At 43.0% G+C, this 14,634-nt stretch overlaps 1 protein-coding gene across 1 annotated transcript in view; it reads left to right on the top strand.

Moving 5' to 3' along the window:
* Positions 1 to 14,634, top strand: part of PKHD1 (polycystic kidney and hepatic disease 1 (autosomal recessive)) — a 248,035-nt gene that overhangs the window by 41,885 nt on the left and 191,516 nt on the right. The window contains exons 31-33 of the mRNA XM_010004904.1: positions 1,746 to 3,359; positions 3,896 to 4,039; positions 11,716 to 11,929. Of these exons, the coding sequence (XP_010003206.1) occupies positions 1,746 to 3,359; positions 3,896 to 4,039; positions 11,716 to 11,929 (1,972 nt within the window). The remainder of the gene's footprint in view (positions 1 to 1,745; positions 3,360 to 3,895; positions 4,040 to 11,715; positions 11,930 to 14,634) is intronic.

Raw genomic sequence — 14,634 nt, forward strand, 5'->3', positions numbered from 1 at the left:
CTCAAAAGGAGTCCTGTTACAGAACAACTTAATTTTTCAGCCAGATCATGGGAAAAGGAAGGGCATGGGCTTAATGGATAAAGAAGTTGAAGCAAGGCAGGGCACAGGGAGCATCAGTACTGCAAACTAAGGAAAGATGGAGAGAGGCTTCAACTGGGCTTGGATGGATGGGATTAGGCTGGGAATGCTGGAGAATCTGCATTTTAAGGATTGTCACTTTCTAAAATCCAGACTGCTCCTTCTGCAGTGCTACCCCTATTCCCAGCACCCTGGGAGGCAGTGCAGGTGCTGCTGTTTTGCAATGTTTCAGAAATTTAGTGGACCTTAGCAAAGCCTTTGACAATCTTCTGCAGCATCCTCCTAGAGAAGCTGGCTGATCATGGCGTAGACAGGTGTACAAGACTGCACCAGCTAGAGGTCAAAACTTTGTGTCTTACTCTTCTGGAGTTGCTTTTCCATACCATAGGATAAGATCCATTCCATAGGATAGGATCAGAATACTAGGGGTTGGAGGAACCTCTGGAGATCATCTAGTCCAACCCTGCTGCTAAAGCAGGTTCACCTAGAGCAGGCTGAACAGGGTCACATCCAGGTCGGTTTCAAATATCTCCAGAGGAGACTCCACAACCTCTCTGGGCAGCTTGTTCCAGTGCTCTGTCACCTTCAAAATAAGTAAGTTTTTCCTCATGTCCAGATGGAATTTCCTGTGTTCCATTTTGTGTTCACTGCCCCTCATCCTGTTACTGAGCACCACTGAAAAGAGTCTGGCCCTATCCTCTTGACACCCATCCTTTAGAAATATATAAGCACTGATAACAGCCCTTCTCAGTCTCCTCTTCTCCAGGCTGAACAGACCCAGGTCTCTCAGCCTTTCCTCATAAGAGAGATGTTTACAAGGCAAGGCTTAGAAACCTGGTCTATTTATGAATGACCCTCTTGGTTCACACCAAGAGCCTCTCTACGCATTTGCTGGAATCTTCTGTGGTCTTAAGTAGATACTCAGGGGAAAAACCAAACATCTAGGTGCCCACAGGAGGAGAGCAGAGAGGCTGCCTTCCTCCAGCCCGCGCACAGGATGCCCTGGCCAGAGTTGCCTTTGACAGTGGAGGGGGAATTGCTCTTCTCTTCCTGCACTACCCATCTGGAATGGTACAAACTGGGAGTGTGTATGTAGGGGAGGGCTTGAAGCTCAAAGCATTCATCAAATGTATCAGCTTTTCTGGTCAAGTGACCATCAGGGCATGGTAAATCTGGCACTTTGCCTGAGTCACCAGGCAGAACTGAAAATTGCAGGAAGGTCTATGGTTCTGGCTTTTGATTGGAAAGTAGTCATATGGCATTCTGCTTCCCTGTAGGCAGCAGGACCAAACCATTTCTACCATCTCCCTACCTGCCTGTGGAGACAGTCCCATTCCCTGAAGCATTCAGTCTGTGTTTACTCTCATAGATTCTTCTCACAGCAGCTTCTTCCAGTTCTGTGGTGGCTTTCTAGGGTCATTTACTGCCATGAGGGTTCCTGCCTGTCTGATACCTTAGCCTGTTGTCCACATAGCATTATCCTGATACATGACTGATATTATCTCTGGCTGCCTTGTTCCAAAAAGAAGGACTTAATTTCTTCTTCCAGGCTAAGAATGTCTGCCATGCTTACCAGCTTTGTCATGGTTTGTAATTGTTCACAGACAGTCATTAAATCCTTTTCTGCATATAATATACCCTTCTTCCTTGTTTTCTTTGTCTCTTAGGTGGAACACTGCTCACAATCTTTGGGGTGGGCTTTGGTCATGATCCTGGCCTGGTTTCTGTTTCAATGAACAAGCAGACCTGTACAGTTACTTGCCTGGCAGAAGAGACAGTTTGGTGCCTGACCCCATCAGCTGCTAATTCGTCTAATGAAGATCCACAAGACATCTCTGTCAGTGTAGATGTAGTTATCAGCAGTACGTCACTTCAACATGCTGTCATTGCAAAAGGGAGCACCACCTTTAATTACCAAAGAGCTTTGACTCCTCTGGTTACTGTTGTTGAAATGAACATCACAGACAGCAGCCTGCTCTTGAGCATCCAGGGGATAAACATCACTGGATCTCTGGCTAGGCTTGGACACAGTGAGTGTGAACTTGAGTTTCAACATGGCAACAAGTCTGCAATGTTTTACCAATGCTCTTTGCCACTGAACAGCCTGGAGCCTGGGACTTACCCCATCCAGGTTATCCAGAGGCAGCTTGGATATGCTCATGTGACAGCTGGGCTGCAGGCCCTTACAGTAACTCCACAGGTAACCTCCATATTCCCATTACAAGGTTCACTCTGTGGTGGGATGTTACTCACTATATCTGGTATTGCTTTAAAATCCAGGAGGAATTTGGTACAGGTCAGCCTGGACAGTAATTATTCCTGTGAGATCCAGCACTCTGATAACCACACCATTAGTTGTATTGTCCTTCCAGTGTCCCGTCCTCTGCATTACCAGTGTTTGCCTGAGACATCTTGGGTTCTTAATGTCACAGTAAGTGTCAATGGGATCAACAGTGTCTGCCTTGGAGACTGCACACTCCACCTTCATGAGAGGTGGACCCCCCTCGTAGATTTGGTGACCTGGGAGACCAACGGGACATTTACCTATGTGATGATCAAAGGACAGAGGTTGGCATGGTCAAGTGATAGGCCCATGGTGCACATGAATAACCAGGATTTCTGCAAGATAACTTTCTGGAATGAGACCGACATCAGGTGTCAGCTGGACTGCATTGCCCCAGGGGAACACAACATTTCCATATCCAACAGGAAAAGAGGGCAAGCTTGCTTCAGGAAAGCATCCAGTTCTCTCACCATCCTGCCTAAGGTGTACCAGTTTTACCCACAAAACTTCAGTACCAATGGTGGAGGCCTGCTCACCTTAGTAGGCTCAGCCCTGAAAGGAAAGAGAGTGACTTCTGTTCTTATTGATCATCACCCTTGCCTCATTCTCAATGTCACCTGTGTAGCTATCCATTGTACGGTGCCTCCAGGTAATGGGACTAGAACTTTGAGTCTAAAAGTAGATGGCATCTTCTATTACCTTGGAAAAATAAGTTACAACAAGGAGTTTACCCCAGCTTTCCTTTCACTTGTTGCAACTGGTCTCCTTTTGACGATGACAGTATCACAGGTCACAGAGATGGACACCATCTGTGTATTTGTTGGAGACTTTGCTTGTAGGGGTGTCACCATCACTCGCTCTACTTTGCAGTGTTCACCTCCTCTGCTGCCTGTTGGGGAGTACCCTGTGCTGGGCCTGGATGTCCCCAGGGGCTGGGCTTCTTCCAACCTGACTTTCACCTCTCAGCTGATGGTGACAGCTGTGCATCACAACTGGGGTAAGTCATGAAGGCTTGATGCAGCCTCATCCACAGGGGCAGTATGAGGGACTGTGTTTACCGGGGATACACTGGAACAGGTTTCCCAGAGGAGTTGTGGAAGCCCCCTTCCTGGAAGTGTTCAAGGGAGCAACCTGGTCTAGTGGAAGGTGTCCCTGCCCACAGCAGGGGTGTTGGAACTTGGTGATCTTTATGGCCCCTTCCAATCCAAACCCTTCTGTGATTCTATCACAGTTGTTTTGGGGTGGTTTATTTTTTTTTTTAGCATTAAAGAAAAAATTCTTAATTCAAAGAATACTCTTGTTGACAGCTGGTTGTGACAGAGCACTGGAACAGGCTGCCCAGAGAGGTTGTGGAGTCTCCTTAGCTGGAGACATTCAAACCTGCCTGGATGTGTTCCTGTGTGATGTGCTCCAGGTGACCCTGCTCTGGCAGGGGCGTTGGACTAGATGATCTTTCGAGGTCCCTTCCAACCCCTAGGATTTTGTGATTCTGTTGGGCTCTGTTTTAAATCCCATTTTCTGTTCTTTTCCAAGGTGGCTTGAAGGGAGGAGCATTTTACCTGCGTGGAACTGGGTTTTCCCCAGGGAAGACTTCAGTCACAGTCTGTGGAACCGTGTGTGAACTATTGGGCAACACAACGATGACTGATCTGAGCTGCCTGGCCCCTCGCTTACATGGTCAGTTAAGACACAAAACCTGGCATAGTGGTAAAAATATCCTCTAAAACACCATCTTGACCCAAAAAGTGGGGGATTTCAGAGTATTTCATCCCAAGGGAAGAGAAAACAGCAGCAGCCCTGGAGAAAGCAGAGGAGCCATCATAGCATTTACTTCTGGTTTTTGTGCTCAGTCCAAAGATGGGTGCTGTCAGGGGCAGTTTTTGTGTCAATGGCTGTGGGATTTGGACGAGAACCACCATGCACTGGTGGCCACACAAGCTTTCTGAGTGTGTATGAGGGTGTGTATGAGATGTGCACAATGTCTGCAGTTCCTTGGGAAAATTGTACCACATAAAACATGCATGAGAGCTTTCTGGTTGGGCACCAAGGACCTCTTTCTTGTCTGTCATGATCATCTGAGTGAGCTGAACTCCCTTAGATGATTTTTCTGTTGTGGGCTCATGCATTTGGTGTTTTGGCTGCATGGTGGGACCATTTCTGTGGAGCAAAGGGGTGGGAAGAAAAAGGTAGATGACTGGGAGGGTAAAAAAAATAAATGTACTATGGCCAGTTCATAGCTTGGGAAAGCTGGGGATGAGGATTTGAATTCCTTGAGAGGAAGATGGGATCATCCCATAGCCAGAGCATCCTCCTTAACTAGACAGAGGCAGCAGGGAATGATGCAATGATCTCCAGCTCTCTCATAGAGAGAAATTCCATTGCCTCAATTTGGGAGGTAACTTTGAAATGGGCATTTCCTGGGAAAAGATGGGTTTCCTCCCTCTCCTACTGGCAGCACAGAGTTAGGCTTTTAAGATCTGAAAAAGGCAGGATTTCAGACTTTTAAATCCCACTCAGAGACACAGGCAATTCCTCAAACACTAAGCACAGAGCACTTACCTTGGTTCTGTAGCATTGCAACACTCAGCAGCATAATATCTCAGCCCCCTCAAAGGTCTGAACATCCTGAGATCTACAGAGATATTTGCTGTCCAGTGGCCATGCAGAGATCCATCATTCAGGTGAGCAAAGACCCGTGGACTGAAATCCTTTCTGGACTTCAAAGAAAGATGGCTGTGAGAGTGGCCATCAGGATAAATTGCCAGGGTTTTGCTCAAAGGTGTGTGGAATCTCAAACTCCCCAAAGAGTCAGAAGTTGAGCAGATTAGTTGCTGAGAAATGGCTCCAGTGTGAAATTTAACATTCTTTTGAGCCAACATTGGGACAAAAGGAGTCCAAGGGTTCTATTCAGTCTCCTTTATTTCAATGATCTAAATTTGCTCTTGTCACTTTGAACGGATCCTTTCCTTATCCATCAGGAACACTAAGAAAAACAGAGGAGGGGAAAGAAAAAATGAATTAAAAACCCAACCACCAGCACTCAAAAGGAGACACTAAGAGGTCGTAAGGGCTCAATTTTCTTTGTTTGAAACAAGATCCAGGTACAGTCCATGAAACTGTTTATTATTTTTCAAACAAGAAAGAAAACATGGTGCTGGAGTCCTGAAAAAACAATAATAATAAAAAAAAATCAGAGCAAAATTAGGGAAGTCTGGTTATTGTGGGGAGAATAACAGAATAAAGTGTAATAAAATGGATCCAAACTGTGAAAACATTAATAACTGTGCTCAAAATTAGCTGAGTTGTAGGCGGCAGAGGGAGCCTGGGGAAAAGCATCCTACAGGCAGGACCACGATGCTTATTACCGACACTAGATGTCAGTAAGTGAATGCTGATTGCTGGGTGGTGAGCGGATGCAGGGGATGCTCTGCCTCACCAACCAAGGAGTACAGGCGCTATTTCTTTGAGGCCAGTTGTTAGACAACCCCCTCCTCTACCCTGTCCTGGATTTTGCAGTGTGCAGCCTTGCAAATCGCACCAGTGGAATTATAACAATGTTTCTCTGTCAATGGAGTATTTACAGGAAAATGTTTGTGGGTGGTTTGTTTGTTTGTTTTGTTTTTAGTAAAAAAATGTCCTTTGCAGGCTGCTTAAATCTCTATTTGCCAGGCTATTTATACTCCCACAGACAGACACGTTCAGCTTGTGCAGATCTACTGTGCCATTGGTGAATCTCTATGTAGTGCAAGATGTTTTCCAGGTGGCTTACCCCTGATATTTAAGGGGGTTGCACACTCCCACCACTTAGGGCATGAGTGGATTTATTAAGTGCAGTTTCTCACCTCGTGGTTTATGTGCTGCTGCTTGCCCGGGGAAGTTTGCCACTTGGCACGCATGTATCTGGTGCTCAGACCCTTTCATTCACAGCCTCACCCACGTGGGAGAGGTGGCAAAGTGACCTCGGGGGTGCAGGACCATGAGCCATGAAGGAGATGGGAGGGGTTGGCCTGTGGTGCCCCAGGGGGAGCAGAGGCTGGAGCAGTCAGGTTGGACGCTCGTCTGACATTTCCCGGCTTTGCTCGCGGAGCGGGTGATGAGAAGTGAAGAGTTCAAGCTGCATTTGTTCTGTTACAGCAGGCAGCGAAGCAGAAATGCCTTCCCTCTGGCACTGCAGGGTGTCAGGTGGCAGCTCAGCACCTGGGGTTCCAGCACTGGGTCATGTTGTGTCTGGCCTGCCTGAGATTAGAGATGTTCATGTGGGAATCCCCAGTTTGCTCATGTGATCAAATCAGTGGGCCAAGGCTCTGCAGGTAGGAAATGTGACTTCTTTCCTATTTAACAGGCAGTTTTCTAAGACACGAGGAGCCTCTGGTCTCAGCATGATCCATCCATAATCCTGTCCCACAGGGTCTTAGTGGGGTGTTGAGTGGGATTGCAGCAAGTTTTTGGTTTGATCATTGATAAGAACTGAGCAACCCAAGTGCTGAAACATGCTCAGTTTCAGAGCACAAGGAACAGGAATGGAAGCTTAGACTCTTTTATGACAACTGTTGTTGGTTTTTTTTTGCAAGCTGCAGAAAAAACAACAAATAGAACAGAGCTAAAATTTGAGTTTCACCTTTAGAGCTTAGGAAAAATAACAAATTAACAAAACCACGCTTCCTTCAAGGAAAAACAAAACAAAACAAAAAAGCCCCAAATCAACCCATGAGTCTTTATAAGTCTGGTAAAGAGATAACTGGCTTGATCCCAAGAGCTCTCCCCTTCTCTTGCTCCTGCTTTGTTACTCATGTTGAAGTGCTGTTGATGAGTGCAAACACAGCTGTGGGTTCTGCTCAGCTCAGGTTAAATTTGCAGAAGACATGATTCATTTCTGTGGGATTCAGTTATGCTTCTGTGAAAGATGGAAAGACTGGCAGGAAGCATGGGACAGGTCAGAAAATAACTGAATGTTCCTGTTAGGTAATATTAAGGTAGGTACCATATATAAATTTTGCAATAAGTCAGTACCCTAGGTTGTACATTTGACGTAGGGGTGAGGGTAAAGAAGGCAGCTTTAAAAGGAGGTGAAGTGATAAGATGATCCATAAGGAAAAAAGCTGAGTGTGATTTGCCTGGTCACATGAATGTGTTTGGAATAACAGGTCTGGCTTAAGGGTTTTGATGTAACAATTCTTGGGGTCTTTGTTAGTGAGTCCTGGACCTACTGTTAGCCAGATTGCATGGGTAAAAGTGGATGTATAGGAAAGAGGATTTAGATTAAAGGCTAGAAATTAAATGAGACTGGTTAAAAAGGAAGAGAAACATGGCTTGGTGAAGCCCTTCATATGGGGCAAGGAGAGAGAAAGGAATGACTCTTGCTTGCAGTAAGGGGAGATGTACTAAGGAGACTCACTCAGCTATAGGGGGACTATAGCCAGGGAAATGGAGTGATTTGTATGAGTAAAAGCAAAAGACTGAAGAGGATGTGTTGTGGCAATTGAAACCTGAGTAGAAGCGAGGATCTCTGATGTTTATTGTGGAGATCAAACCAAAGGATCCAAATGGTCCTTTATGTCCTTCAAATCCAGAAATGAAATTAAGAAATAGGCAAAGAATGCATATTGATTACACAGAAGGAGTGTTCTGACAGTGAGATCTATCAGGCAGTGGAATAGATGCTTGCAAAGTTACCTCTTGGGACTTCTGAAACTCAGCTGTGCAATATGAATGTCTCCTAGGGAGCAATTCTTCACAGGCAGAGGTTGGACTTGATGACCTTAAATGGGTCTTGTTCTTTCCTCTCCCTTTCCTTTGTATGTGTTTATTTTTAAAAACTTTTTCTTCCTTGTTAAGCACACATTAATATCAAGCCCTGCAGTTCGTTTTGTGAGAGGTGGATAAGTGGGGATGTGCAGTTTGGCACTGGGACTCCTGGACAGTTGTTCAGTCAATCTGCAGCTCCTCTTGGAACTCTTGCAAGTTTTAACCTCATCACATGACCAGCAGAGGTTATTAAACAGTGACCCGGAACAAAGGCCTAGTGCTGAGCATCCCAGGATCCTGGCTTAAGCCAGAGTATCCTTCCAAGACAGGGTTGGGGGTGGTCAGTCCCTAACCCGTTACCAACATGGAGATATTTGGCTGCTGGTTTGTCTGATCTTAAGAGAGAAGCTGCAATGGGATGCATACATTAATTTCAGTGATGTGATTACCAGGTTTTAACTTTATAGTGAGAATATAAATATATATAAAGTATAAAGAAGCTTCATTCTGGGGGTTGAACACTAACCAGTTGAGCAGGGAGAAGAATTGTGTCCCAGAATGGACAGACTGTCCTTTTAGGAAATACTATGTGTGTTGCTGATATTTAGCTGACGTTTTTTCTTACAGTTGTGTAAGGAGATATTGGCACTAATACATTCAAAAGGTATTTGCATTTAACTGACAAGTCCAAGATTTACTCCTGAGAAAAGTATTAAATCCTTTTGGATCAGGGAAATAGCAGGACCTCAGAGATCCCCAAGGAAGGAATGAGAATTGGACATCACCTTGAAGAGTAGTATGTCCATCAGATGGACATACTTTAGGATATGGGGACAAATGGTCCTAGATTTATTTCTGTTGTGTATCGACTAAGCAAAGTTTTTTTGTACTTTGCTTCCACTGATCTCTTTACAACTCTTTGTAACCATGTTTTATAGCTCAGATTTTTTTTAAATGAATACCTTTAATCACCTGGTTTGAGTTGAAAATTATCTCTTGCAGTTGGCATGATGGAAGGCCTTGTGTTCCTACTGGCATGATAACTTTGAGGGCACTGGGTCACATCAGAAATGTCTTATTTCCACAAAACATTTTGGGTGTAATCAAAGCTACTGTTCTGCTGAGCTGTAAGGACTATGCAGAAAATATCTTCTGGTGACTTACATTAGCCAGACAAGGTCTTTGATAGCAGCAAGGTGTTGAGGAAAATATCCTGAGATCCTGCAGGTAATTTCTAACATTCATCCTAAAATAGAGTTCAGCTGCTTTTCCACCTAGGAAAACTCTGTCATATTCTTTTCAAGACCACAAAGTAAAAGCTCAGCAACCTGTTGGTTTTGTATAAACAGTGAAATGTGAATTTAATGCCTTTGACCACCCACTTTCAGAGGGTGATCAAACACTGGAACAGGCTTCCTAGAGAAGTGGTTGATGCCCCAAGCCTATCAGTGTTTAAGAGGCATTTGGACAATGCTCTCAACATGCTTTAAGTTTTGGTCAGCTCTGAAGTGGTCAAGCAGTTGGACTAGGTGATCATGGAAGGTCCTTTCCAACTGAAAATGTTACGTTCTACTCTACTCTCAGTGCTTCTATTGCTTTAGCTCATTATTCACCTAAGGTAGCTGTACATTCCCCACTGCCACATCTGAGCTTATTACAGCTTTTTGTGTTACTAGTAGAATAGAACAGTAAAGCAGAAGCAGCTGTTATGCTCGATTACAAAAGGGGAACAATTTTTTCTCTCCACAGGAAAGCTGAGGTTTGCAAAGGAAGGAAAGCTCAGTACCATTGCTGCTTGGATGTCTTTCATCTTTGCTAGTTTTAAGAAATTCTCAGCCTTTCAATGGATGGAAAAAATGAAAAAGAAAGAAAAAGAAGAAAAAGAAAAGAAAAACCATACCTGCCATCCCTTTAGGAGAAATTCCTGTAATAGATTAGTTCTGCTGCAGGTTGTTGCAAAGACAAGCTCTCAGTAGTATTTAGTCCTCTTGGATGGTGTTCATTTGCCAAACCACAGGTATCTAGTACCACTTCAAATGCCCTTAGAATGGCAGCCTGGCCTCCTGCCAGACACAAGGCTCCTGTGGGAATTTTGGACACCTCAGGAGGCTCTAGACATAATTTCTGGACAAGAAAAAGTGTGTCCACAGTGCCATCATTCCTTTAGGCTTCTCTGTCTGTTACTTATCTCTCTTGTGTTTATACGTAGGTCTTTGAGGCAGGGATTGTGTTTGGTTGTGTTTGAATGGATGTTGAGTAAAGGAATTGTCATTGAATATGAGGAAAAAAAGAGACTAAGCACATTGCAAAATGTGTGAAGATGTGGGTAAGTTTTTTTCCTTATTCTAAATCCAGAGAAGAAAAATACAGAAAAATTGTGAACTCTCTCTCTGAAGTTCAGAGCAAATGAAATGCTAGATTTTAATATTTCAGAAAATACTTTAAACATTAAGCAGCTTTGAAGTTTTTTAAAATACTCCATATGAAATAATAATTTTTAGCAAAAAGTGCTAAATCTTTTAACATAAGAAATGCAACATTTTCATATTTTTACCATTTCAAAACCCCTTTTCAGACTTGCTTAGGAGCCAAGACGTTCATTGGCAATGACAATTCCCAGAAAACAAGAGATGTTTTGAACAAACTGAAATTTCAAAAAGCAAACAAACAAACAATATCCTGTCTTGCTAAATTCTCATTGATTGCACTTTTGATATTGAGGAACACTCCTGGATACTACAGTGTTACTGTCCACCCTTTTTAAGGAGTTCATTACAACTGTTTTATTAGTTCAGATTAATAAAAAATTTCCAGAAGTCTTTACATGCTCAGGGTTTTGAGAGAAACAGATTTGATCTCTAGCATGGTATAATGCTTAAAAGATTCTTTTTTCTCAAATTATTAAACCCAAATGTTTCAGTTGATCTGAATTTCAGTGACAGTTCAAAATTTTTTAAGCCTTTTTGTCTAGGTTCAAAATACAAAAACCTGCTTTATGTTCACCCCACTTATTTCTTAAATACACCTCAAAGCAAAGCAGCTGCTGTCATTGCACTTTCTAACACATCCATGGAGTCAAGCTCAGACTGAGTTTCTAGTCTCACTCAGGGTCAAAGCAAGGTGAACTGGGAGATCCCAGTTCATCCAGCTTCCCTAGAAGGCCTCCAAGCTGTGGCTAAGTTTTCTCTAAACCTATTTCTGGATTTCAAAGCTGTGATAGACCTTAAGCTGTCATATCTTCCTGGTAAAGGGTTTGTGCTTTACTTCTGACCTGTAAAATGTGGTCCATCTTCCTCAGAAGAATGCCCGTGCTTTTATTTAATCACTTTTGTCTCCTCCTCCTGCATGGAGTGGTTTGATGCTCAAGACCATCCTGATGCTCGATGCACAAAGGAGGTTCTATGCTTCCTCACAGAAAAAAAAAAGGGGTTGAAGCAGTTGCATGAAGACCTATTTGTCCTCAAAAAGTTTCCACCAAAAGGAGGTCAGAACACGCACATCAGGAATCCACAGTGACAAATGCCAGTGACTAAGAAATCTGCTTAATGTCAGTGGTGTGTAGGCTGCTTTGGCTTATTATTATTTTTTATTCCCTCTTGTCTTTGCAGCATCTTTGGCTGTTCTCTGTGGGCTGACACACTCTTCTGTTGACTGCCAAGAATATCGAGCCACCTTTATTCAATGTGATGTCCAAGTCACGGTGGATTCCTACAACCAGAGAGAATCTGTGTCTTACCTGTATGTCTGTGAGGACAGCCCACCTCAGTGGCACTGGAGGAACATCAACCCACCCCACAGGCGTTTTGCTGGACTCTTTGCCAGGTTGGTGCTGCTTCTCTGCAACAGCTGAGTGGGCTCACCCATGAGCAACATCCCCCAGAAGGTTCCACCGTTTGCAGAATTGGCCCCTGCCAAATGATGGACTGAAGGAGAATATTCTAATTCTTAGGTTGATGCCAACAGAACAATTTAGCCTTGAGACCACTAGAGAGCTCCGCTGAGTTGTGAAATTTGTTCCTTGTGTCTATCAAAACATCTCTAGTCCCCCCTCCTTCTTCCATCTTTTTAGTGTTTGAGAGACATCAGAAAATCCATCTTGTAAACAGTCTGCTTTGTTCCTTCTTAGGTTTTAATATTTATCTTCTGATCCAAAGCAACATCTGGTGAACGCCAATGGGGAAAAAGATTAGGCATTATGAAAAGCAGAAGTTTTTATTCTTTCTTCTTCTTATTTTTTTAATTATTATTTTTATTTTAGTTTTATTTTTTACCCTTTCCTCTCTCCAAGCAGTTTCATAAGTAAAAAGTCACAGAACATTCAGCAGGCTGTGTAATGTTTACTCCGCAAGGGTGCTCAGGTACTTAGTCAAGGCTCAGGGTTTGCAAATCCAGAGCCAAGCTGCCCAGGTGTATAAATTGGTGCCATTGCCTTTAGTGGAGAAGTGGGGCATTTATACTTGCAGAGCATTTACTTCTAGAAGTAAGAGGGAGGCTTGAATTAAGGAAGAAACAGGTGAATAAAGCTTTCCAAAAGACATTAAACAAATAGAGAGTTGAATAACACTGTGGTGCTCTGCCCAGGATTTGCTGTACATGGTGAGTCTGTTCCTGGCTGGTGCATGATGCTGCAATCCAGGAATTTTCAGGGATTTGCAGAGATTTGGTCCTTATCCTTATTGGGTCCTTATACCACAATTGATGTCGTGACTAATAAGAGGGAGATACAGGTGCCCTGTGTTGAGGGAAGGAAACCAGTTGGCATTTACTGAACAAAGACAGCAAGACAGAAGTTGCACATTTTTTAAATTTGCTTAAGAAAAAAAAATAATAATTTACACAGTTACAGCATCTTCCTCTCAGTCTGGCATTTCCTCCCCACTAACTCTTGAGCTCTGATTAATTCAACCTGGGTTTCATAAGGAATGGATGTCTTAAGAATTACAAAATTCTCATCAGTTTTGAGAAAATCTCCGTTAGGCAGAAAGAAATGATTTTCCTGTGGAGGAAGAGGAAGGCAGAATTCTGCCCTAATCTGCTGATTGCCAGCTAACTGCAGGTCAGACAGCAGATATGTACAGCTGGCCAAGTCACACTGTCCATATGTAATGTCTTAAGCATCCTAGGAGATAGGAAGTACAGTTTTGTTGAGGAAGACAGAAGGAGGAGAAACCTAGAGGAGGAAAAAGAAAAGAATCCTGAAATTAAACTGATTTTATCAGTTCTATTGCTCCCAGAATGACTTGTTTGAAAACAAGAAGCTTCAGGAAATGGCCTAAAGTTTTGCGAGGGGAAGTTTAGGTTGGATATTAGGAAAAAAATTATTTACCAAAAGGGTTGCTAGGCACTGGAACAGGCTGCCCACGGCAGTGCTGGAGTCACTGTCCCTGGAGGGGACATCATGCTGAGGGACATGGTTTAGGGGTGGCCTTGGTAGTGCTGGGTTAATGGTTGGACTTGAAGATCTTTAAAGGTCTTTTCCAACCAAAACAATTCTATGATTCTATGAACCTGAAGTTTTAACACCATGCTGAATGTGGCACCCCACTGTACAAACAAAGAGCTGCTCTGAGAGTACATTTAGGGGTATTTGTTTTGTTGCCCTTTGTCAGCGTTAAAGTCTTGAAGGAGGCAGCTACATTAAAAACTACAAAAAAAGAAAGCCTCCTGCAAGGAGCTGAACCTTTTTAACAGAAAATTTTTATTTCTATATTTAAATGAACCTTTCCCTCTGCTGTATCAATAATCAAAAGCCAGCCGTAGGGAACTACAGTGGCTTTTGATAGCAACACTTTGAGAACTGCTCTTGTCCTATACAATAATTCAAAGGAGTGGGCTATCTTTCAAGGCTGCATAGCACATCTTGTTAATGCTGCAAGAGAAAGCTGCATCTTTAAATAACTGTTTTAAAGGCAGGAGGGAGTGGTTTTTGGCTAGATGCAGGGCATGGACCTGATTTGCACTGAAGCTGATGCAAGGATCTTTGAGTGGTTGTTAATGTCTTTTTACAAAAACTTAACGAGCTTCACTTGTAGGTGAAAAGCCAGTTCCTCCCTGATCTTTAGTAACTGTGTCCAGAAGACTTCAGCTGGAAAGTGTTTAAAGGAAATGTAATAAAAAGAATGACTTGTTAAAGGGAATTCCGGGATGTATCTCGGTACCAGTGATGTTAATGATAAGACTTGCACCTCTTTGAACAAATATGCATTTGCCATTGGGTGTTCATAAGCTGTAGTACAGACTAGATTAGCAGGACATTTGCTCAAACCACTGCAAAAGTAGTAAGAAAGGAGAGATTTAATATGCAGTTAAGGCAGGAACGATTTCATTAGTTTTGTGCCCACCCTGGATCTTGACTCTTGAATTATGATTATTTGTTCAGAGCTCAAATCCATATGTTTTTTATTATTGTTATTATTAGTTACTATTATTAATTACAACAATAAATGTGTATTATTTTAAGAATTCCCAAAATAGTTGTTTTCTAGTTTGAACATATTAGTTTTCTAAGACTTGTGCTCCAGACCCTT

The sequence above is a fragment of the Chaetura pelagica genome, unplaced genomic scaffold (genome assembly GCF_000747805.2).
Source record: "Chaetura pelagica isolate M959 unplaced genomic scaffold, ChaPel_1.0 scaffold99, whole genome shotgun sequence".
NCBI classification, from domain to species: Eukaryota; Metazoa; Chordata; class Aves; order Apodiformes; family Apodidae; genus Chaetura; species Chaetura pelagica.